This window comes from Ursus americanus, chromosome 14 (assembly GCF_024610735.1).
Source record: "Ursus americanus isolate L20-20 chromosome 14, mUrsAme1.1.p, whole genome shotgun sequence".
In the NCBI taxonomy this organism is placed as follows: Eukaryota; Metazoa; Chordata; class Mammalia; order Carnivora; family Ursidae; genus Ursus; species Ursus americanus.
In genome coordinates, this window is record NC_142140.1 from 25,381,687 (window position 1) to 25,406,081 (window position 24,395).

Here is a 24,395-nt window from a genome sequence, read left to right on the forward strand (position 1 = left end):
ATGTTTATGACTCTTAGGCTGTAATGACTTTCTAATGCATTTCAACATTTTGCAGTTTGAAATGAGAACTTGACTCTTCATAAAAGCTCTTGTGCCTTAAATTACTCATTAACATATGGTAAGGGGTAGAACATTTATCATAATCCAGCAACCACCAAATAGGAAGCTAATCACTCAGGAACTCAGGTATGCATATTTACATTAAAACAGTGAATTTTCATTGTTCATGAATATTCATTGTGCTTTGTATTTACTCAGTAAGTAATACAGGCTTCAAGTCAATATTTTCCGAAACCTATATTTCACAAACTAATGGCATGTCGGCATACATATTTCAATATTTATTAAACCGATTCTAAACATCTGTTGTGCTTGCTCCTAAATCGCGGGCTATTGATATTTTTTTTAAGCAATATTCCTTTCCAGTGTCCATCCAAGCGATATATCTCGCAGGCTGCTTGTTTAATAAAGAGATATATGGCAGTAGGCTTCTCTGTTTTGCTATAGCTGTTAGGTCAGAATTTTATGACTTCTGGCTCAATGCCACAGAAAGATTTTTACTGTTAAAATCAGCTCTCTATTCAGCGTAATCTCTGTAATAAAATGGAAATAGGATGTGAGTATCTCCAACAGCGATCTGTTATCAAGCCAGGTTTATAAAGTGGTAAAGCGATCCCAGTGTTTGGAGTCTCTTCCACTCAGTGGTAGACTTTACGTCTGGTGTCCAGGGCCTTATCGGAGACTTCGCACCCATTATCAGCAGCACGACTTTGGATGCAGTGATAAAATCATGATCTTTCCTTTGTAAATTTACAGATTCTCATAAATTGGTGTTGTAATAGCTGTCCACTGAGTTGGCTGAACTCTTTGCCCAAATAGATGTGATGGTCTTAAAATTTGGGGAAGGTCTTATGCTGAGAGTCAGTACGATTTAGTAAGGTCGTCCCATTACTGCCACGCTTCACCGGTCATGAGAGGCTCTTGAAAAGCAACCTGGCAGATAATCATATGACATCTTCATAAACACTCTTTATTCTTAAAAGATGGGTAGTCAACTGTGGTTGTTTATGCCCCTGGGACGAATTCTTTTTGCATCTGGGCTCTTAATGTAATAGAAATCAGGGAGTCATGACACAGAAGTTTCCATTTCCAGAATGTTCAATGGTATACTGCCGTTTTAAAAAAAGTGACAAATCAATCCTTTTGCTAGCTTACTTTTTTTTTTTTAAGCAGTACTCATTATGTGGCAAGCACTGGCCAAGTATTTTACATACATTATCTCAGCATAACCTAACAATACCTCAAGGAACTAGGCCCTGTTATTAATCTCATTACAGATGAGAGAACTGAGATTCAGAAAACTCAGGTTATTTGCCCAGGGTCGCCTGTTAAGTGGCATAGCTGAATTCAGATACAAATCTTTCTGACTCCAAAGCTCAGGTTTTTCACCGTATTAATGTCATGTCTCCCAAATAAATGCTTAGGAACTTATCTATTCCCTTATGGCTGGCCCAGGCTGCCACAGATTCTGTTTTGGTTATCTGTTTGCTGTGTCACAAACCACAGCAAAATGTAGTGGCTTAAAAACGACGAAAGCATTTGTTTTGTTCATGAATCTGCAGTTAGGCTCAGGTTCACTGGGGTGGCTTGTGTGCATTCCCCTTAGAGTAGACCAAGAAACCGTCGTAAGCAAGTGGGTAAGTCTGTATTCAAGGGCACAGAAAATGTTTTAATGGAGGAGATATGTCAGGAGTTGTGTCTTGTGGGAATGTTTGATCTTGTCCCAAGGACTTGGTAGAATCCTACTTGTTAACTGTTCTCAGGGGTCGTCAGAGTCTTGGAATGCTAGAAAGTGATTTTGAACAGCTGGGATTGTTGGCTGGGGACTCCAGTTCCTCTCCACATGGGTCTCTCCAGCTTCCTGCTAGCATGGCTGCAGTATTTCAAGAGCACATATTCTAAGAATCCAAATCAGAAGCCGCAGGAATTCTTCTGAGTAGCCTTGGGCATAGCACAGCATCACATCTTCCATATTCTCTTGGCCAAGCAAGTCACTGAGCGAATTCACATTCAAGGGGAGTGTTGGATTCCATGTTTGAATGGGAGGGATTAGTGGCTCTTTCACTGTATCACAACCTGTTACTTCAGTTACTATAATAGCCTCTTAACTATTGTTCCTCTTTCTCTTCTAGTCCATCATAGAGTGTATTCTCAACTCAGTAAGTAGAGTGATCTCTTTAAAACCGAAGTCTATAAAGTCTCATGACAGTCCTCTGGTGAAGACTTTCCAGTGGTAACCCATCTTATTCAGAGTAACAGCTGCAGTCCTTATGGTGGCCTCCATCTGCTTGTATTACCGAGTCTCCATCACCTCTCTGATCTCACGTTTTACTGTCTCTGCTCCACTGTAATTCAGGAACCAAGTATCTTTCTGCCTCAAGGCATTTGCATTTAGTGTTACGTGCTGTGTGCATGGAACACTCTTCTGGGTTTTCTGTCTCGCCCCTGCCCTCCCTTGCTTTAGACCTCTGCACTTTCTCAGTGAAGAATTCCCAAACCATAGGAAGTTGAAACTCCACTTCCACTATCCAGGAGTGTGACATGAAGCATGTGGTAAAGAGATTAGGTCCCAGAGTCAGCAAATCTGGGGGCTTGATCCCAGAATTAAGAGGGTTAAAGCCCCTCTGTAACTGTGTAATAGTCTTAGGCGAGTACTATACCGTGTCCTATCCTGTTTCCAGGTTTGAGAAGTGAGAATATTAATACTATGCTCATGATTAAGATGAGATCAAGGGGCATCGAATGTGAAGTACGTGGGCAATGCCTGACGTAGAGTAAGTGCTGAATAAATACTTGGTTATGGTTGTGATACTAGTAGGCCCGTATTAGTAATTCAACACCTGCTGTTCCTGTTGCTGCTGCTTCTCCTTTTCCTTCTCCTGCTTTTGATGAATTTTGGAATTTTTATAGTTCTAATCCCTTGACCCCATGTAAAGATTTCTGAATTTGGCATCAATCGGTACTACTTTCTCCAAAAAATTTTGATGATGTATTGTCACTCTCGTTTTCAGGATTTGTGTGACCAGAAGCATGTGAGTGGCAGGCGTGCGAATATGGTTGTGGAAAACTAGCAGTGCATTCTCCTTGTGAACTACTGGCCTGCGGTTGTTGAGTATAGATTGCAGGGACCCTTGCAGTGGTTCAGTCCAGCTCTGATGGCTGAGAATTTCCCTCCAGATTCCAGGCCTACATCCCTGGGCCTGCCGTGGTGACTGGGGACTTCAGGTGCTTTTCTAATGAGAGTGTTCATATCTGATGGTGGGGGTGCTTATCTCTTTGTGCTCTTTTATGGGTTCTAGTTTTTTTACAGCAGGTACTTTTTATATCTAAAGAGAGAAAGAAGGCATTGACGGTTATTAATTTTAAAGTTAGCCAATTCTCAAAATTTGATCGAGCCCTATTCTGTGAATCTTCTCTTTTCCATTTCCATGTATTTTGGTGTAAATGTCATTAATTGACATTAGTTGGTATTCATTAACAGGTTTAGAAAACCCCTCTTTCCTCTTAAGTGCCTCATTTCCTGTTTTACCTGCATAAAACAAAGATTTTCTTGTACAAAATGTTGTAAAGTCTCTTTTAAAATGAATAGCTTTAATCTCTTATTACCCTTTTCAGATAGAACATGTATTACATTGAGGGTAGAAGCAGCTTTCTGGATTTCCCAGGTGGCTCAATTAAATACCCTTTTAAAAATTTTTTGGTTTTGTTTCGAGAAGCCAAGGCTGTGGAAGGCGATGGCAGGAGCTTCTGGATTTATTAAAGACTTTGACTCTTTGTTCCCTCTGGGCAAAAATGTGGTTTTCCCACCAGATGAGAGTGTAACTTCTGGGTAAATAGGTTAAGAGGTGGGTATGTGGTGAAAACTGCTTGTAAGAGCTCCAGGATCATCCATCACATCAGCGGGTCTTCACCTGCTGACAGGAAGCTAATGGCAGTCATACCCTGCTGCCAAATGAAAGAAATAAAGATTGCCTCTACCCTCCCTTTGCCCTTGATCAGCAGGCCGTCTTGACAGGGATGACGAATTAGATGAAACCCAAGGGTGAGGACCAGTAAGCATCGTGCGATACGACATTTAATTAATATGTGTAAAATAAAACACAAGTAACACAACACCATGTTTTCTAAGAGATTGTTCGTATGCCACAACTAAGATGTCATTAACTTTTCATGAATTGATTTTTAAAATTTCTGTCTCTAATAACAGTCATTGATTTGACCCTTGATTTGATTTTATCTGGACTCACAGCGGGTTCAGTTGTATAGCTGACAAGGGCATAATTTGCATTCTTGGGTTAAGGAGAATCCTGTAGGCTTAAAATGCTGTAGCCATCTTCGAAGGCAGCCCACTCACCCACCTGACATCTCTAAAATAAGGATGTTTGTAAAGAGCCAGTTTCTATTAGAAAGCATAGAATGATTTATTGTTTTATGTAATAATTATTCTAAGTAACTTATAATACTGAAGATTTCAACTTGATTTTACTTTTTAAAAACTGGCCATTTTCTAGGAAGACCTTTGATACCTCACAGAGTAGCATAATGAAATAATTCTTCTAAAAGCCAGTATGAATAAAGACAGGATTTTCAGTTGATCCCATCAGCACAGGCATACATTCATCATTGTCTATATTTTCCAAGCAAATGTTCAGAAGCATTAATAATTGGTTTTAATTTCACCTCTAAAAGCTACCTAATTTGGCTGAAGAGTGAGAAATAATTTATATGACTCAACTATCTAGGAAGTGTAGTCTGTAACATAAAATGAACCAGAGTTGTGGTGAGAGAGGTACTACATAATGTGAGAATATAATTGCTCATTGAGAAGTGAACTAATCGAAATGAGGGCAATAACAGTTAATCAGCTGGCTCTAGATAATTTTGCAGTTGTTCCAACTTTTTTTTTTTTTTTTTTTTGATTGTGACTTACTGTTATGGAGATAATTGGCAAGCATTAGATAAAGTAATGGATAGTCCCAGGGTGGGAAGAAGTCAGAGCAGTAATTCAGTTTTCTGGGAATCTGCTGATGTCATCGTAAATGAGGGAACAGCATAAGTGGCCTGGGAACAGCATAAGTGGCCTTAGGAACAGGAGCAGAGTCCCAAAAGTGAATTCAGCTGCCTGGGAACCCACCTTTAAGTGATGTTCACATGGCTCACGTTTCTTAGTCTTTCCTCAAGACAATCTTTGAATATTAAAAGAGTTCTGGGTGTCAATAAAGCCTTTGCAAGGTGAATGCTGGTATTAAAAATGGGCACAGAAGGGGAGCACCTGTTAAAAAAATAGAAAGAAATCACCAATTTTTATGTTCTCCACTCAGTAACCCTTCAATACGGTGTTGAGATATCCTAGAAATTTTACTGTTCCCACTATGTTTTCCTTTCTACTGTAAAGGCCATACTCCCGTGTGTTTTTGGTAAGGAAAAACATAAGTAGGACAGTAGACTCTCTTTGGTACAGGCTTCATGTGATAACTGTCCTGTTTATTCTTGTAGCATGTCATAGCCCACGTTACACAATATCCCCTTTGTTTGCTTTGACATAGCAGCCTGTATACTTGATGGAAGCCAAAGTAAAATGTACGTGCTGAGGACTGTTTGGCTGACAATTTGTGAAGGCTTTAAGAACTATCATGCCTGTGTCACCTGAGAACCAATGTATTTATGAAATCAATGCAAACTCCTTTTTTCGTATATCCATCTTGAATTGCTCTTACAATTGCTCTGTTTTTGTACTAAGTATAAATTTATTTCTCTCTTTATATTCAGCCATATGGTATTTGTTCCATAAGTAAATATTACATCCTTTCAATTAGAAGGAGTTAATCATCTGAGTAATAACATGATACCTTGGAATTAGGGGACTTGAGGTCCTCCAATTCCAACACTGTCTTTCAATAAATAGGCATTTTCTTGTAGGTGGATGCTGGTGCTTAATGATAAATGATTAACAAAAATTATGATATTTAGTTGTGTTGACTCTGTGATTTCTTTTTTTTTTTTTTAAGATTTTATTTATTTGAGAGAGAAAGAGTGCACATGAGCAGGGGGAGGGGCGGGGAAGAGGGAGAAGGGAACCCATTGCAGGACTTGATTCCAGAACCCTGAGGTGATGACCTGAGCTGAAGGCAGCTCCTTAACTGACTGAGCCTCCGGGACGCCCCGACCTTGTGATTTCTTATCAAAAGATAATGTAACGAGTGTGATTGGAAGTTATGTTCATTCATGTGAGAGGTTTTGAAAGATGGTGATTAAGGACATAAAATTTTGTGAAGATGGGGGAAAATGCCCTCTGGGGAGAATTGAATTAGGCATTATGTGTAGAAAACCTGAGTTCCATGTTAGTATAGTGAATGATCAATAGCTTGTTTTTTTTTTCTTTCACAGCTATTTCCCTTTCTAAGCAGAGTCTGTTGTAGCGTTGACAGTGATGACGCTTCTCTCCTGATGGTCATGTTTGTTGAATTCGTATTATGGCCAGGCTAAACATTTTGTATGTGTCGTCTTCTGTAACCCTCACACATCCTCCTGAGGCAGGTGTTACTATTCCTCCCATTTTAGAGATGAGGACACCAAGGCCCAAAATATTTCACTTGGCTATGGTTGCCCTGTTTGTAAATATTAGAGCTGGAATTTGAACTCACGAAGTCTGATTGTAGTTTTTATAACAATTTCTTTATATTGTCATTCTGGAAGAACTCTAGATGCCTGAAGTTTTTTAGGAGAATGACATAACGTGTTCAGTAATTTCTGATCTCACACTTGCTCTTGGTTCATATATTGGGAGGACTTAGTGGAAGCAGTGTTAAATTGTTACAGAATGCACATTGTTCATGGAAATATAACAACTCCTGTACTAAATTGTAATATTCTTGAGGACAGAGACTACTTTGTATTTATCTCTGTATCTCTGTAGGATAATAGTAACAGCTTTATTGATACACAGTGCTGTTTCTGTAAAATTCATCCCTTGAAAGTGCACAATGCAGCATTTTTATTGTATTCCTAAAACCACGCAGCATTGTAACTGTCTGATTTTAGAAGATTCTCATTTACCTCCAAAAGAAATCACATGCCTGTTGGCAGTGACTCCTGATTTTTTCTTTTTTTAAGCTAAAGAAAGGAAGCTGCCAGATATTAGAAATATTGAGCATTGGACTTACAAAGTCGCCTAATTTCTGGAAACTTGATATTCTTAATTAATTATAGCTTTTCACCAAAATAATCATTTTCTTTCATATTGGCTTTTGAAATTATCTGGTGGAGATTGTTGTAATTCTTTCATTCCGTCTCAGACAATTGCTGTCATTAATTCAGAGAAAGTAAAAAGTATTACCTGTCATAATGGAGAAGGTCTATCTGATGCAATCCCCTTTTATCATAGACAGCCTTTAGTACTAAGATACAGCATTACTGATTGCTGGAATTCCTTTCTGAACAAAAATGCCTCAAGATAATCCTCAAAAGTTGATTTTTGATAAGCGTGCATCTAGTGTTGGCGATTCTTATCCTTTATTTCCTGAATGCTGAATGCTTAAAATGAATCAATGACAGCTTGAGGATTTTCACTTTCCTGTTTTTAATGAATGCAGGGTTTCCATTAATTTATAGTGCCGGGGTCCCTCCCCCGCATAAAAGAGAAAGAATGGTTAATAGTTTCAAGTTATTGCCTGACTTCCCTCTTCACTGGATTCTGGCCTAATTTACCTCATTATTCTGGTGAAGAGTAGTAAGACAGAGCTCATGAGAGCTTGGGTTTGGGGTCAAAGAAGTCATGAGGGAGAAGCATTCTCAACTTATCAGCCCCCTTAGCTTTCTTTGATGAGGACAGGTAATGATTTATTCACCCCCTGGTGGAGAGCTGTGGTGAGTCACCTGTTCCCTCCCCCCACCAGTTTGTTTCCCCACTCCATTGTCTTCTTTGCATACAGGAGCTTTCACTGCTCTGTGGCGATAAGATCCTGGGTTCAAATCTTGCCTCTATCATTTACCAGCTGTATAATTTTTTGGCAAATCACCAAATCTCCTCATGTATATTTTCTTATCTGTGTGGTGGGGATGATAATTGCACTTAATAGATAAGGTTGTTACAAGGATTAAATGAGTCAATGCATATAAAGTATAAATATTAGCCTAAATACAGATTTTTATTGTGAACAGTTTTTAAAAGATTTATTTATTTATTTATTTGAGAGAGAGAGAGAAAGAGAGCTCGGGCAGGGGAAGGGGCAGAGGGAGAAGGAGAGAGAGAAAATCTCAAGTAGACTCCCTGCTGAGTGCAGAGCCCTATGCGGGGCTTGATCCTAGGACTGTGAGATCATGACCTGAGCTGAACTCAAGAGTTGGATGCTTAACCGACTGAGCCACGCAGGCACTCCCATGAACAAAATTTTTAAATGCCTTAAATTTGCTAAGAATTTTGTATCCTTGCATAGGAATTGATTTGTTATCTCGTAAGAATTCTGTGATATATATGTTAGGAGTGAGTTGGACAGTTGGGTAGTCAGGGCCAAGGGTCCCCAACAAGAAAATATGGAGTCAGGACAGCTCAAATAAAACAGTACTAACATCCTGTTCCACAGCTTAGACAAACCCTTGCAGAAGTGACTTCTGCAAAACATCCTAAAATAAGACAATTAACCACAAAGCACTTGTCAATACCATGGGCCAGGGGGCAGTTAAGACATAAACCCCCAGATGTCAGCAAATAAAAGACCACCAGCACAGAGACAATAACCTAATATACGGGACTGAAGCCCTGATTGGCACGACTCAGCATACCCCGATTGCTTAAGATAGTTCTGCAAAAGAGCTCAGAAAACGCCCTGAACTTAGAAACTATGAGGGCAACCCAGTCAGGCCTCCTTCCACTCCGGGAGCTTTATGCTCTTGCTCAATAAACTTTGCTTTGCGGCCCACCACTCTTCATCTAGTCTGCCTCTTCATTCTTTGAAGCGGCATGACCAAGAACCGCAGGCACTGAGGGGACAAAATTTTTTTAACATATAGTCTTGCAATAGTTACCCTTCCTTTTTACAGGTAAGGACATTGGCTGCATTAATAATGGATTTTTTTAAGGTCAGTGACAAAATTCAGTGGCAGAACTGGAACTAAAACCTGATTCTTCTTATACTGAGTTCCTTCCTCTTCAAAATTGCTGCTTTTGTTTATTATCAGGAGTCAGTTGCTTGCCAGAGTCTTCCATAGGCAAATACACATCCTTTTTCTGTATCATAATGGGATGTACTCAGCAGTCCGCAGGGTCCACATTCATCCTTGGCATTGTGTGGATCTCCTTGAAAGGTGACCTGTTGTTCAACTTTTAATAACAAAGGACACCTGGCCTCCAGGAAAAGGATGCAGGAATAACTTGAGCTGCTGCTGTTGAGCTGTCTTCATCTTGGTGATTCACCTGGATTAGACACTTCAAACCTGTTTCTCTTCATCCTAAATCACAGTTGCGGAGAGTAAAGCTAGAAGTAAGATCGTGAAAACCAGATCAGACGCTTCCCATCTCTGGTATCTCGGCCACTTTTTCAAATCCTGAGCACGGTGGAACAAATGCCAAGTCCTTGTTTATTCCCAGTGTTTTAGGTGTGATTCTTTAATGAGATTCCTGTGCCTCTGTCACATGGTGTTCCTATACGCAAGGTGGAACCTGAGAGAATCTTCTGATACCAAGCATGTGAGTTGTTGATGGCATGACAATGATTGTCTTGACACACCTGCTGTTGAGCAGCTTGGCAATATTCTGTTCAAGACCTAATTACTGAGTATTCTTTGTTATGATCAGGATAGAAAGATGAGGGGCTCCTGGGTGGGTCAGTCAGTTAAGCGTCTGATTTCGGCTCAGGTCCTGATCTCAGGGCCCTGGGATTGAGCCCCGTGTTGGGCTCTCTGCTCAGTGGGGACTCTGCTTGTCCCTCTCCCTCTGTTCCTCCTCCCTTCCCCCTTGTGCTTTCTCTCTCTCTCTCAAATAAATAAAATCTTATAAAATCATAGAAAGATGAGGGTCCTATTTCTGCCTTTGTTATGATGGCTGAAAGATTTAGAGAGGGGAATGCCCAATTAGTCAAAGCGGTGCTTCTCGAAAGGATCCATTTGCGTTGACCTTTATATGAAGGTTTTCCAGAGAAGCAGAACAGGTGGGGGTTGGGAGAGGAGGAGAGTATGTGGGGAAAGAAAGAGGGGGAGAATGATCTTTATTATAGGAATTGGCTCATGCATGTAATTATGGAGGACTAGAAGTCCTACAGTCTGCCCTTTGCATACTGGAAAATTAGGAAAACTTGTGTGATTCCACCTGAGTCCAAAGGTCTGAGAACCAGAGTAGCCAAAGCTGTAAGTCCCGGTCTGACTCCGAAAGCCCAGAAACCAGAACCCCTACCGCCCCATAGTCCGAAGGCGGGAGAAGTTGGATGTCTCCTCTCAAGAAGAGTACATTTGCCCCTCCTCTGCCTTCTTGTTCTAGTTAGAGCCCCAGTAGATTGGATGGTGCCCACCTGCACTTGGCGAGGGGAGTTTTCTTCATGCTAATCTCTCCAGGAGTCACTCTCACAGGCACAGGCAGAAATAATGCTTTACCAGGTAACCAGGTATTTTTTTTAACCCAGTCAGTTTGACACATAAAAACAGCCATCATACCATGTGGGACCTTCCTTCCTCACTAAGGCTTCCTTTGAAGTGAAGGAGTGAGTGGCAATTTGTAGAGCATTAAATAATGTGTCAACAGCCTCAAAATTTTGGTTCCTGTCCTCCTAGGGTATTAGGTTGCCCTTCTTTATTTCTTATTTTAGACTGTCCTACAGGGATGATATCAGTCAAGTTCCTTTTAGTTGTTTATAAGAAGGCATCAGGTTGGGTTGGACACTCACCCAATCACATACTGGACTCTTTGAAGACAACTTTGTTCTGTTGAAGACACAGCACAACGTGTGTGTGTGTGTGTGTGTGTGTGTGTGTGTGTGTGTGTGTGTTGCTCACTGACACTACTGACAGTTTCATTCCTATGACCATTCCATTTCTGAGTCCACTGAGCTGTCACATGCGAGACCACTAATCTTTTGGGTCTTTATCCCCCCCTTCCACGGTCTATTTTCTGACCCCCCCGCCCCCCCCCGCCCCGCGCTCCACACTCACACACCAAGTAAGAGCCACAAAATACTTGCAGCCTTTCCCAAGGTTCCATGACTGTCTCAATGAAGTGTCTCCTGTCACATTGGAATTTTTTTCTTACTCTTTAACATACTCTTCTATCTCTCACCACTGGGTTTTCTCACTTTTGGGTCCTTTTTTTGTTGTTTTCTTTTGGTTTGTTTTGGTTTGGTTTTTTGTAGGTCCCTTTGATAGGAGCACCCAGAGTCACCTTTAGTTTCTCCTTAATATCATTTATTGTTCTTTCCCCCACAAACTTTGAGCTTTCTACGGTCTCACTCACCCCCATCCCCTAACCCCATCCAGCACTTTAGAACTAATTGTCAGGAGAATGAAAGACTTGCAAGTGTGCATTAGAAAGTGCTGGCCTGGGGCGGGGGCCAGGGGGGTGGGGAGGTAGGGGGAGGCAATTCTAACAAACTCTGCTCTCATGCAAGCATCAGGATACTGTCATCTGTGTTGTACATGCTTAGCAATTCCCTGGCACATAGTAAGTGCTCAATAAATAGCAGCTGTTAATGTTTTTGTTCTTTATTCTTTATTCCTCAGTCTCTTTCCTCAGTCTACATTTTCAAATGTAGATTTGAAAGGACACGAGAATGAAGCCAGGTGGACTTGTTTTTTAAACGGATGCACGTTCTTTCGTGAGAAGAGGTCTGTTTGACGTCAGTCCCCAGATCTTTTTGGATACTTCGTGTTAACTAGCAGTGTTGGTGATACAGAAACTTTGGTAAAAGTGAATGGTTTTTATTTAAACTTCCAGGAGGATAACGTGGAGTACACATTCTAGTGACGCGTTTGGGTGCTTGTTGCCATATTTAAGGCATGACAGAAAAATTGCTTCTATTTTGAGTCTTATCAAATATGTAAGGCTGTGGTCTACATTTGTGGATATATTGTTTCTAAATCTGTTTGGGTTTTATGAAGAGACTCACATCCTTGTGATGGGTCGGTCTCCCTTCATGACTGTTGGGTCATATGATGCATTTATGTTTCATTTTGTAACAAAACACCAAAACTCTTCTTGGTGGTGGCCCCATATTGCAACCTTACCAGCAGTGTGTGAGAGTTCTAGTTACTCATACTTTTGCCGGCTTTTGGTATTATAAGATTTTTAAGAAGTATTCTAGGAATTGTGTAGCCATTAAGCATTTCTTTTCTACATGAATATAGTTACATTAAAAAAAAAAGCCAGTTTGATTTGAAGGGAAAATGTTTAGTAAATACTACTGCTCTTCCTGAAATATGGCCAAACTTGTGTGAGTAGGTGACTGAGTGAATTTGTAGGAATAATACATTTAATTGTGCTCCATCTCCATCAGCTGAAAAATGAACAGCATGAGCCTGTCCCGGGTATCTAATGAATTTCAAGCAATGCACATAATTGCTTTATTACACAGAATGATCCTTCCTTAACATTGGAGGTAGTTGAAGGGACTATAATTTTTTGAAGTCTTGTTATTAGATTTTGATAAGCAGGACCCAGATTAATTTCACAGCAGGTGAAACCATTGACTATTAACAATTTAATCTTAGTAGGGTAATGATTCTTCTATTAGCAATCTGGCCTTGAGACCTTTTGGACAGGTGCTGAGTGACAGTTTGTCCGAAAGCCTGATGGTGCTGGGAATACATAGCAGGAGGAACCGACATATTGCATCTCATCCCTAAGATTTTGTTTGCTGCCTCAATTGGCTCTATCAAGAGAATTTTCACATTAAGAAAAGAGAGCTAATGAGCTCCAAATCCAGTTCCTTTTCTATAGCCATGATTTGTAGAGTTGATAAAGAAGGTCACTTTCTGATTCCCTCAGCAAGGGTCACTCAAGCCAGGTACACTAAAAGTTTATGAACCATAAAAGGTGCATAAGAAGCAAGCAACCATTCAAGCTTTAAAAGGCAAACTTTTGGGGGCATTGCTAATTCATACTGAGACATTTAGTAGGGTGTAGCTCAAATTAATTTGTTAAGTTATGATCTGGTGGTAGAAAGGGTTGATAGTATTGATGACCCTGGTGAAATCTTGTAGGCATTTTAACGCTTAAAAAGGACTCTGTTTAAATGATGAACAGATTGAATTTTTTTTTAATAAAGATTTATTTATTTGAGAGAGTAAGAAAGAGAGTGTGCGAGCAGGGGTGGGGGCAGAGGGAGAGGGAGAGGGAGAGAGAGAATCCTCAAGCAGACTCCCCACTGAAAGCAGAGCCTGAGGCAGGCCTTGGTCCCAGGACCCTGAGATCATGACCTGAGCTGAAATCAAGAGTTGGCCGCTTAACCCACTGAGCCACCCAGGCACCCCAGATTGAGGTGTAAAAAGTAAAATCAGGCAGAAAAATATTGTATCACCTTCTCAACTTTTTATGTAGTATATTTCTCTCTCTCTTTTTTTAAAGATTTATTTATTTATTTTAGAAAGAGTGTGGGTGGGGAGAGTGGCAGAAGGAGAGAGAGAGAATCCTCAGGCTCCCCGCTGAGTGTGGAACCCAACAGGGGTCTTGATCCCAGGACCCTGAGATCCTGATCTGAGCTGAAATCAGGAGTCGGATGCTTAACCGACTGACACCCAGGCACCCCTATATGTAGTATATTTCTATTCATTAGCTAAAGGCAAGTGCTGACATCAGTGCTGGTTTTCTGTGACATGGGAAACCTCAGAACATATTGTTTATTTGATTCAAGTGGAGCCTATATTCTTTTGCATGTTTTTGCAAGGACTAAGTTAATATGGGAGGTATTTGAATAGGATACCCAAGAATCAAATTGTTCAAGATTCCAGAAATAATCATTTTATTCAATTTATAAAATGCCAGAACAACTATATACCCATTGGTACAATTCAGAGTCTGGGAGTTATTTAAAGAAACAATCATTTTGTCTCTTCCCATTTCTTTCTTTTTTTTTTTTTTTTAAGAGTTTTTATTTATTTATTTGACAGAGAGAGACAGCGAGAGAGGGAACGCAAGCAAGGGGAGTGTGAGAGGGAGAAGCAGGCTTCCTGCCGAGCAGGGAGCCTGATGCGGGGCTTGATCCCAGGACCCTGGGGTCATGACCCGAGCCAAAGGCAGATGCCTAACGGCTGAGCCACCCAGGAGCCCCTTGTCTCTTCCCATTTCTGAACCCACCCTCCTAAAGTTACCTCTGTTAAGAATTCAATATTATTCCACCCACTTAACTGTTTATTAACTCAAAAAACATGCAACATCCATAGGGCTTCCTTTTCTGTTTTTCAAAAATGCAGTGACATTTTACATATTATTCAAGTTTACATAGTAACTTGTTTGTATCACTCAACTGAACATCACAGACATTCCTTCTGGTAACTGTGTGTCGATCTCACTGTTCTTTACATAGTAAAAAAATTTTCCTGAGGGTGAATCTACCATATTTCATTCAATCATTCCCATATGTATGGGCACTCAGTTTTTCATTTTGGAGGACTGCTTGTGTTTTGGTCTTTTTGTTTTGTTTTTGCTACAAACCCTGCTGCCACAAATACCCAAAGAGATTTTTTCCTATGAGACCATAGCTCTGCTCAGCTCACTTGTTATGTGACCTTGGACAGTTACTTCTTAATTGTGCACATGACCTTGGGTGGTTACTTTCCTTCTCTGACTCTCAGCTTCCTCATCAATAAAATGAGTATAATGACAGTCCTTATTTTTACATTTCTTGTAACAGTTAGATACAGTAGTATTGATTTAGTGCTTAACACCTAGCCTGGGACAGAAGTATCCAATAAATGGACACTGTTAATCCTTCCCTGCTGTTTGATCATCTCTCACTCCTCCTTTTTGTTTGTGTGTTTGTTGGTGTTTTGAAGGCAAGGAGGTGAGCACTGTGCATATTTGCTTAAAGCTAATAACTGTAAGATATCGTTGGCCCGATTTCTGGCTAGACAAGCAGAAGGCAGTGTTGTAGGCTGTAGAAAACCCCAGTTTGTCAGCCTGGTGATTATTTTTTTTTAATATGCTGTCCCTGAGGAACATGATAGAATTTGTTTTACTTCTCTTCTGCCAGGAAGTAACCCTTCTGGCTTTGTTAGAAGCGTGGTTTGTAATAATTGTACCCACCCCAGATGGCTCCTGAAAGCCCTTTGAAATGCCATCTGCCAGGCGTGTGTCCAGCCGGCAGCCTGTCATTCTGCTAGAAGAAAAGAGGAGGCGGGGTCCCCTCCCCTGCCCTTTTCTCCCTAGCGTCACTGAATGGAGCCTGGTCATGTTGGCCCAGACCCAGGGCGGGTTGCTCAGAGGATAACTGGGAGTAAACCTCTTGCTAGCCTGCCGAGTAGAAAGGTTTTGTCTGGGTAATAAACCCTGAAGGTTTTGTGGGTGGAGACTAACCCGCCCCCCCCCACCTCCTTCCCCTGCAGCTCAAAAGCCACCAAACATATTTATTTACATGGGAAAATGGTATCTCCTAGTTTCCTTTTTTCCCCTCTAAAATGTAGCATTTTTTAAGTTCTTCATAATTTTGAATCCTTTCAGGAAATTAAGACCCAGGGGTGACTGTTGCCTTTAAAGTAAATCTGACAGATTGGTTCTGAAAACATGGTTGAAAGACACAGGAAAGATAAGATGGCTCAAGAAGGAGGAAAAAAACCCACCATTGTCTGGTTTCCCAAGACTTTTAAAAACCCAACACATCTTTCGTTGGTTTTATTTATCCTCATCTTTTAGGGGGAGGGACATGGGATGTGGGGATAGATGAGGCTAGTGGAATTTTGGTATGGAGGCTGAGGGTGAGAGTTGCCATGCAGAACACCTTTAGGACAGATCCCTTCACAGCAAGTTTCAAAGAGTTTCTCTTCTTGCCCCACACTGGGCTTGCCCAACTCTGTGGACTGTTTTCCCAGTAGCAGGCTAAACGGCTTTTTTTCACTTGGCTCCAGGACATCACACCCTCTCCCTTTGCTCCTGCCTTGCTGACTGCTACCTCTTAGTCTCCTCTGAGGATCTTCCTTGTTTTCCCCATTTGAAAAACGACAGGGTTTCAGTGTTTAATCCAAACTTTTTGGCTTCTTTTTGTACACTGTCCGCCCCCACCCCCTACCCCCCACCCCCAAATTATCTCTGTCTCTTGCCTTCAGATGCCAGTGGTTTACTCATCACTCTCAATTTTATGTCCCAGCCTCCACTCTGATCTTCAGACTTACATCTAGGTGTCTAGTAGGCATCTCAAACTTCACTTGTCCCAGAGTGAACTCTTACTGTTTTTCCCCTACAAACTACTTCCTCCCCTGTCTTCTTGAACTCTGTAAAGGGCACAAGGCCATTTGCCCATTTGCCCAGGTCAAAGAATGGGATGTCAGTCTTTATTCTCTGTACACTCCATCTACTCCCACTACAAGCTCTGTCTTCAAAATATAGACCTCATGTGGCTTGATTCGTTTAATATGTCCATCCTGTGGACTATGTCACAGCTATTTGAAGTATTCACAGTGTATGATAGAAATCTGATTGCTTCTCACTAGCTCCGCCTGCTCTTCTTGTCCGTGACCTGACTTTCCCTCCCACGGACCCTGTAATGACCACCTCCCTGGTCTCGTTGAGTCTGTTCCTGCCCACCTCCCCCTACTCTGCCCAATGCCTATTCTCTGTCAAGCTCAATGATCTTTTCAAAATGAATCCTAGCACCCCCCCCTGCTGAAAACCTTCCAGTGGCTTCTCGTCTTCCTCAGAATAAAACATGAAGTGTTTGCTGTGGCCTTCCTAACTAACCCTTTTCCATTACTCTGTCACCATTACTCTGGCTTTTTTGCCCTTCCCCTAACATACCAAGCCTCTTCTTGCATCAAAGTTCTTGGCCCTTCCCCCTGCCTTGAATGCTTTCCCGTCACCTTGGCAGGGCTCTCCATTTGGGTGGCACCTCCTTAGCCAGGCTTTCCCTAATCCCCATCTAAAATAGCTTCCCGCCTCCCCAGCATGCTTCCTTCTTCCAAGATTTCCTTCTTCCTTTTTAACCCTTTAACGTACATTGCTCTGAGGCACTTTAACCTATGTTTCCTATGGAAGATGATTTCCATCTGAAATTTTGTTATATTCACATACGCATTTGTTTTCTGTCTTTCATAGTCAAATATAAATTTCACCAGGATTTCCCCAGTGCCTGAACTGCTGCCCGGCATTAATTGGGACCTCAATAGATATTTATTGGAAAAGAAGGAAAGAAAGAAAGAAAGAAAGAAAGAAAGAAAGAAAGAAAGAAAGAAACCTAGTGAGAGATGTAATGATATATATATATATATATATAGCATTTGAACTATAGTGTTCTATCAACTCATTTCATTCTAACAGTGACATAGACTATCATATGTGCTGATGATTATCGAGCTAAGTCTTCTAAAAGGCTTATTGCATTCAGTACACACAACAAATCTGTAGTGTAGGTACCATTATTATCCCTGAGTCACAGATGAGGAAACCAAGTAATAGCAGAAGCTAAGGAACACGCCTAAGACCACAAGTTGGGAGGAGTGGCAAGCGTTGAACTTATCATTCCTACTGCAGACACCTGCTCAGCAACAGTATATGGTATTCTCTATGTTTCTGGAGTACCTACTGTGCGCCTAACATTGGAGATCTCAATTTAAAAATTGTAAGCTACCTGAAAGGGCTTGTCATCATCTGCCAGGGGAGCCTGAAATGGGAACAAATCAGGAAATAGTACAAGAATAGACTTCTGGACACAAGCAGGCTTCTTTACCAGAAAGCCCCAACATGCGGGACCTGATAAGCAAACGTGTGCAGTACAACCATATGTTGGAGAGTTTGCGGCTATTTAAAACACGCCGATTTCAGATATTAGAAAAATTAGGCTCATTTAAAATGTATTTATCCTGAGTTAAATATGCAACAAGTGTTGAGGGTTTTCTTTTCTTTTTCTTTCTTTTTTTTTTAAAGATTTTATTTATTTATCGGATAGAGAGAGACACAGCGAGAGAGGGAACACCAGCAGGAGGAGTGGGAGAGGGAGAAGCAGGCTTCCCTCTGAGCAGGGAGCCCAGTGTGGGGCTCTATCCCAGGACCCTGGGATCATGACCTGAGCCGGAGGCAGACACTTAACAACTGAGCCACCCAGGCACCGCCCCCCCTTTTTTTTTTACTTACGAGAAACTCTGGATGGCCCCTGTAGGTGTGTGGACATGATCATTCTCATAGGCAAGTGATGAGAGAACATTGGAGCCACAAGGTACATACAGTTGGTTACTGAATTGCTTCAAAGTTTCTAGGATGAGGAGGAAATCGTTGCTTATTAAGTTCCGAGGAATACAGAAAAATCCCTGCTTATTATGTAGGAAAACATCGACCTTAAAGCCCCGTAGGTAGTGGTGGCTTGCAGAATGAGTTATGTCCATCATATCACCTAACTTGAATGTAAGAGCAGAAATCCTGTGTTTTGCTCTTTTTTGGTCTTTTATAATATTAAACTAGGAAGTACACACTACATAATTGCTTCTTGGTTTGTCTTCTTTTCTCGGTTTGTGTGTAAATCACATTCCTTCCACATTGCTTCTACTCTTTTGGTTGAGATTAGGCTAAAATGATAGGTCTAGAGCCTAGCACCTTAGCTGGGTGACTCAAATCCTCTAGAGACCGTATATTGTTCATAAGAATTGTTGTGTTCGTTAGTCATTGAGAGAATGACCATATTCAAGAGGAGAATTTTCTAGCAAATTCAGTGCCCCTTCTTTCCCGTCAGAACTTACGGGTGGCCTCTTTTCATCAAACATATTAATTACACGGAGAGCTGCAGCATTTTAATCCCTGGGAGATAGCCAACCACCGATCTCGGGCAACTGCATTTCTCTAGTGATGTGTTTATGCAGCGGGTGTCATTTTCTTCAAAGGGCTTATTACACTGGAACTTGCCGGATATACTTTGGAACACAGGAATTTTGAGGCCTGTGTTAAAAATATAAACCCCTTAGGCTGTGAGCTTAAGGTGGATCCCTTTTTAGTATCTACTGCAGTCCTAAAAGCCGCTGAATGGGAATGTTGTCTGTCTAAAATCCCGTTTGCCTTTTTCATTCAGTGCATTTTAAGAAATGAGAAAAAACTCACCCCAGGCTCTCCAGCTGTGCGTGGTTTGCTCTTTCTCCCATTCAAAGATCCCAGGCACGAGAGGGTGGAAGTGAGGATGCTGTGCTGTCAGAAAGAAGTTGTCTTTACCAGGTCCCTGTCTGGGCAGATAGGTCGGCAGGCTTAGGAACTCCAGCCTACAAAACAGGTTATTCTAATTACAACCGAACGGGGAGCTTCCTGTTTTCATTGACTGATGGTGTCTTGTGCATTTGTCTTGTCTGCCGCAGGCACAACCCGATCTCCCAGAGAAGGAGAAGTGCCTGGCGTGGACTATAACTTTCTGACTGTGAAGGAGTTCTTGGACCTCGAGCAGAGTGGGACCCTTCTGGAAGTCGGCACCTATGAAGGTGAGCGTATCTGTGGGATGGTGGTGAGCCTGCCTGTCTCCTGGGCACCATCCGGGCAAAAGTGTTTTGTGAACTAGTGAAGTCCAATCAGCTGTAGGAGGTTGCAGTTCACCTTAATATGATTGATAAAATATGTGGAGTTAGGCTTTGTGGAGCTCTTTAAAAGCAGTTTTGGGGCTTTTTTTTTCTCCAGGAGGTTTCTCCTTTATTAACTGAAGACTCTGTGTCTGTGTGTGTGTGTGTGTGTGTGTTGTTGTTGTTGTTGTTGTTTTAATATGGGCTTGCATGGTATTAGAAAAAAGAGGGAAAAGAATCATGGTCAATCACAAAATGTGACCTTACAGGTGTTGTTTTAATATGGAAGGACTAGAATGTCATTTTTAAAAAAGATTTTTATTTATTCATTTGACAGAGAGAGCCAGAGAGCACAAGCAGGGGGAGCAGCAGAGGGAGAGGGAGAAGCAGGATCCCCACTGAGCAGGGAGCCCGATGTGGGACTCAATCCCAGGACCCTGGGATCGTGACCTGAGCTGCAGGCAGATGCTTAACTGACCGAGCCACCCAAGCGCCCCTAGAATGTCCTTTTTTTTTTTTTTTACCACTAATTGATTTCTAATGTATTTTTTTAGTAGATAGTACATGTATATGGCTCATGAAGCCAAATATCTCGAAAGTATTATATAAGTAATCTCTTTCATATGCCTATCTTTATCTGCCTATTTTCAAATTCTCTGTCCTCTTAATATTACATCCAATGCCATTAGTTTATGATTACCTTTTCTGAAATTTCTTTATGTAAATACAAGGACACATGTGGCATGCGTATATATAAACATGTGTGTTCTCTGCATGTGTTCTCATTTCTTCCCTATTTTATACAAAACGGTACTATACAACACATGCTATTTGGTACCCTAATCTTAGTTCTTTGCAGTCTCAGTAATAGAGTGCTTATTGTTTTGTTTTTTAAATGGCTGTGTAATCTCTTTGTATCAGCATGGCCATGATTTATTTAACTAGTTCCCTTTAGATAAATATTTTTCATGTTTCAAAACACTGCTGCATTGAATAACATGGACATAAATCATCTCACACAAGTGAAAATACGTCTATAGGACGAGATCCCACAGACACGATAGCATGGTAAAAGCCAAATGTAGGGAAAAAATTCAGCGTACATTTTCTGAAAACAATATCGTAGCTAGATTGCTCTTTTGAGTGTCATAATTAGAGACAGAAGGGCATAATATGATACTATTAACTGGGTCAGATTATTAACTTGATCAAATTTTTATGTGTACGTCTTTATAATCTTTGAAAATTTGGATTTATTTGGTGATCACAGGGGCATTTTCAAGAGTAGACTTTAAAAACAAAACGTATGTACAAAGTGGACTATTATTTTATTAGCGATATTATGGCTTTGATATGATAATAGCCCATGTTCCAGGCAGTGGCTAACAGTTAAGTAATGGTCATGGATCTTAGGTATGCTGATTATGGTTTGATATTCTTGGAGGGGGGAGGGGAAGAGCATTATCTTTGTACCTACTGCTCATTTCCAAATTGTGAATATACACTGGGCTGTGTTTAGATGTTAATCAAATTTCTGATTGTGAATTCAGGAGTATTTCCCTTGAGTACATTGCTAATTTTCAATTGTTTCAGCTTCCTTGAAGTGTTGCAATATGACTGGTGGTTGGGGAACTGGGAGGGGATCTGAGAAAACCCAAAGCAAGGATAATTCACTAAAGCCTAAGAGTGAGGGGAGGGAAGGAGGCTAAGTGGATGTACCAGGAGCTTCTTCAAGGTCATCTTGCAAATGTGAACCCAGTTAAAAATTCAAGTGGCCCATAATAGGGCAAATGTGAGTCCTCTTTCATTCGCAGAAAGTGAATTGTCCTTATTTGAAATCCGTTATTATGCCCATCTGGGGAGCTTGAATTCCCTAATGTAAACAGAAAAGAAAAGAAAGAAAGAAAACATCCATTTGCATTTTTGGAAAGGTTGAGGGTGGGAGTGGTTGTGCAATGCCAGAGTATGTGTTAGATTGGAAAAGCAGAGCATGCGGTGTAGACAACTTGTCTGGGAAACAAGAAGGATACACTCATTTTCTTCAGTTGTTTATATTACAAATGACATATAGGTGGAGTCACTTTGTTTCCCATTTGACTGTATCGTTTTGACAGCGGTAACTATAATCACGGAGTTTTCAGATGGGTTTGCTGAGACCAAGTAGCATTTAGGAACATGTTCAAGGTTGTATCGCTGGAATGCTGGAGCCTGGAACCAAACCCAGCTCAGTGTGACTTTCAGATCCTCACACTCTTCCCCCAAAACCTCAAGAAGAATATCCTGGATGTAACTAAAAAGTCGTAGAAATAACTTGTCCGTACTTGAACCTAACTTCGTGGTGGGTAGCAACAGGGAAGTGTTTTTCAGAGAGTGTCTGATCTATAAAACTGTCATTCTGTGAGTGTTGCTCCGTTATTTTGGAGTTGAAATTTTCCCATGCCCAGCATTAATCCATTCCGTTTTTCAGCCATTTGATTGTTCAGTGTGTGTCAGCCTTTGACCTTTTAGCTGTATAATTTCCCTACCATATGAGAGAGCTCATACTTTTTTGGAACCCACTGAAGTGTATTATGTTGACTCTTATAAGCTGGAAGCAAAATGGAATTTTTATTAAATGCCAGATACTGTCACAGGAATAGAGCTGGAGAGATCTTTAGAGAACTTCCTCTGTCCTTGCCTCCCTTGGACGGCCCCCCACGGTGGCTGTCTCTTGGACACTAACAAGCGTGCAGGCTGGGCTGCCGCCCTGCCTGGGATGGAATTTCAGCCCCTCTGCTGTGGAGTTGTGTCCCCTCTGGCAAGTTGCTTAATGCTCCGTGTCTCCATTTTCCCTTTGGTAAAATGAGGATAATAATAGTGCTTCCTCATAGGTAGGATTAAATGAGACAATAATTGGAAAGGGCTGAGCACAGTGTCTGACACATGTAAGCTCTCAATCAGCGTTAGCTCTTGTATTTACACACACGACTGGTCCGGAATTGCCACCCTGGTGGAGTCCCTCCCCCTTCTACTAGTCAGTAAACCAGTGCATTTGCCAGTAAAACATCTTTATTTACTTCCCAGGTACTCACCGTCTTTTTTCCTGCTCAGGTTTTTCTCTCTTGGCCTGTCCTGGTTCCAGAGAGGAAAAGTCTAGCATAATGGCACAAAACACTCTTTTTTTTTTTTAAGTGTATTTATTTTTTTTAGTAATCTCTAAACCCAGTGTGGGGCTCAGACTCATGACCCTGAGGTGAAGAGTTGCATGCTCTTCATGCAACTGGGGGTGCCTGGCTGGCTCCAACTGAGCCAGCCAGGCGCCCCTACAACACACTCTTTAATGCAAGCCACTTTGCTCATTTTGAGTAAAAGTAATAAATGTACACGATGGAATCCTTACTATAGTGAAGAACGTAAACATATTTAAGTCCAAGTTGCTTCCCTGCCTCACCTTAGGGAGCCATTGTGAAAGGATCTAGGTACACACACAGGGCATGAGCCTGTGGTCTCTCCTCCCTTTCCCTCTATTCTTGCCCTTCCTATTTCACATATCTTGGAAGTCTTTCCACATTACCCCATCCAGTTCTATCTTGCTCTTTTAAAATGCTATGAGGTATCCCAGTGTATGCTGACCAGTCCCCTGCAGGTGGGCATTTAGGATGTTACCCACCTCTCTCCCATTTTTGGTGCTTTGTAAACATGGCAGCAGTGAACATCCGGGCATAAATATCTCACTAACACTGTTCTGCATATGACTATACAGTAAGCTCCCGGCAGTGTGGTGTTCAAGCAAGCCCATCTACACATACACAGTTCAGTCCAGCAAGTATTTGTTGAGCATTCGCTTTGCATCAGATGGTGTTCCGTGGCATGAGGTGTGATGTACAGGACAGGAAACCAGAGCAGCTCTGCCTATGAAGATGCTCATGCTTTTTAGTTATTTATCTTTGCCAGCACTTGTCCAGCATCAACTAGGTGGATACTCTTCAAAGTGTGGATACTCTTCAAAGTGTGTTACACGCACCAGTTCACTTAACTACCCACCAATCCTGTGACGTAGATACAGTTGACCTCCCATTTTACCGAAGGTGAGCATGAGACCCGGAGAGCCTCGTTATCTTCTCTAAGTTCACATGGTGAGCCAGGAGCAGAGCTGGGATCCAAACCCGGGCTGTCCAGCCCCACGGTCCGTCCTTCGCCGCCCCGCAGTGTTGTGAAGCAAAGTGAACAGTTTCAAGAGAAGTGGTGTGTGTTCCAGGAAGGGAAATGGTGCTCCAAGAGCATACAGCAAGGGCACCACATCTCACCTCCCACCAGAGGACACCCCCTTGTGGAAGTGACAGTTACTGAAGCCTGTCGGAGGACCTCATGGTTTCAAGTGGAGAGACTCAGGACCAGTGTTTCAGTTTGGAAGTCGTCACCGGCCTCGAGGCCTGAATCCAGAGAGAACAAGTGGGATGAGCTGAGAGAAGGTCAGAACATTGGTCCTAGAGAAGGAGGGACAAAGAGCTATGCCCTCCTTCCTTTAGAATGAGTGCAATGCAACGGAACTTCAGTGATGGAAATGTTCAGTGTTCTGAGCTGCCCAACATGGCGGCCACTAGCTGCACGTGCTTATTGTCACTGAGAAATGGACTTTTCAACTTGGTTTAATTTAAACTAATTTAACTTTAAATAGTCACGGGTATCTGGTGGCTGCC

At 41.6% G+C, this 24,395-nt stretch overlaps 1 protein-coding gene across 12 annotated transcripts in view; it reads left to right on the forward strand.

The window, feature by feature from the left end:
* MAGI1 (membrane associated guanylate kinase, WW and PDZ domain containing 1) overlaps positions 1-24,395 on the forward strand; it is a 608,349-nt gene that overhangs the window by 458,361 nt on the left and 125,593 nt on the right. For all 12 annotated transcript variants that reach the window (XM_087866868.1, XM_087866870.1, XM_087866871.1 and 9 more), the window contains exon 3: positions 19,522-19,641. In XM_087866868.1, the coding sequence (XP_087722994.1) occupies positions 19,522-19,641 (120 nt within the window). The remainder of the gene's footprint in view (positions 1-19,521; positions 19,642-24,395) is intronic.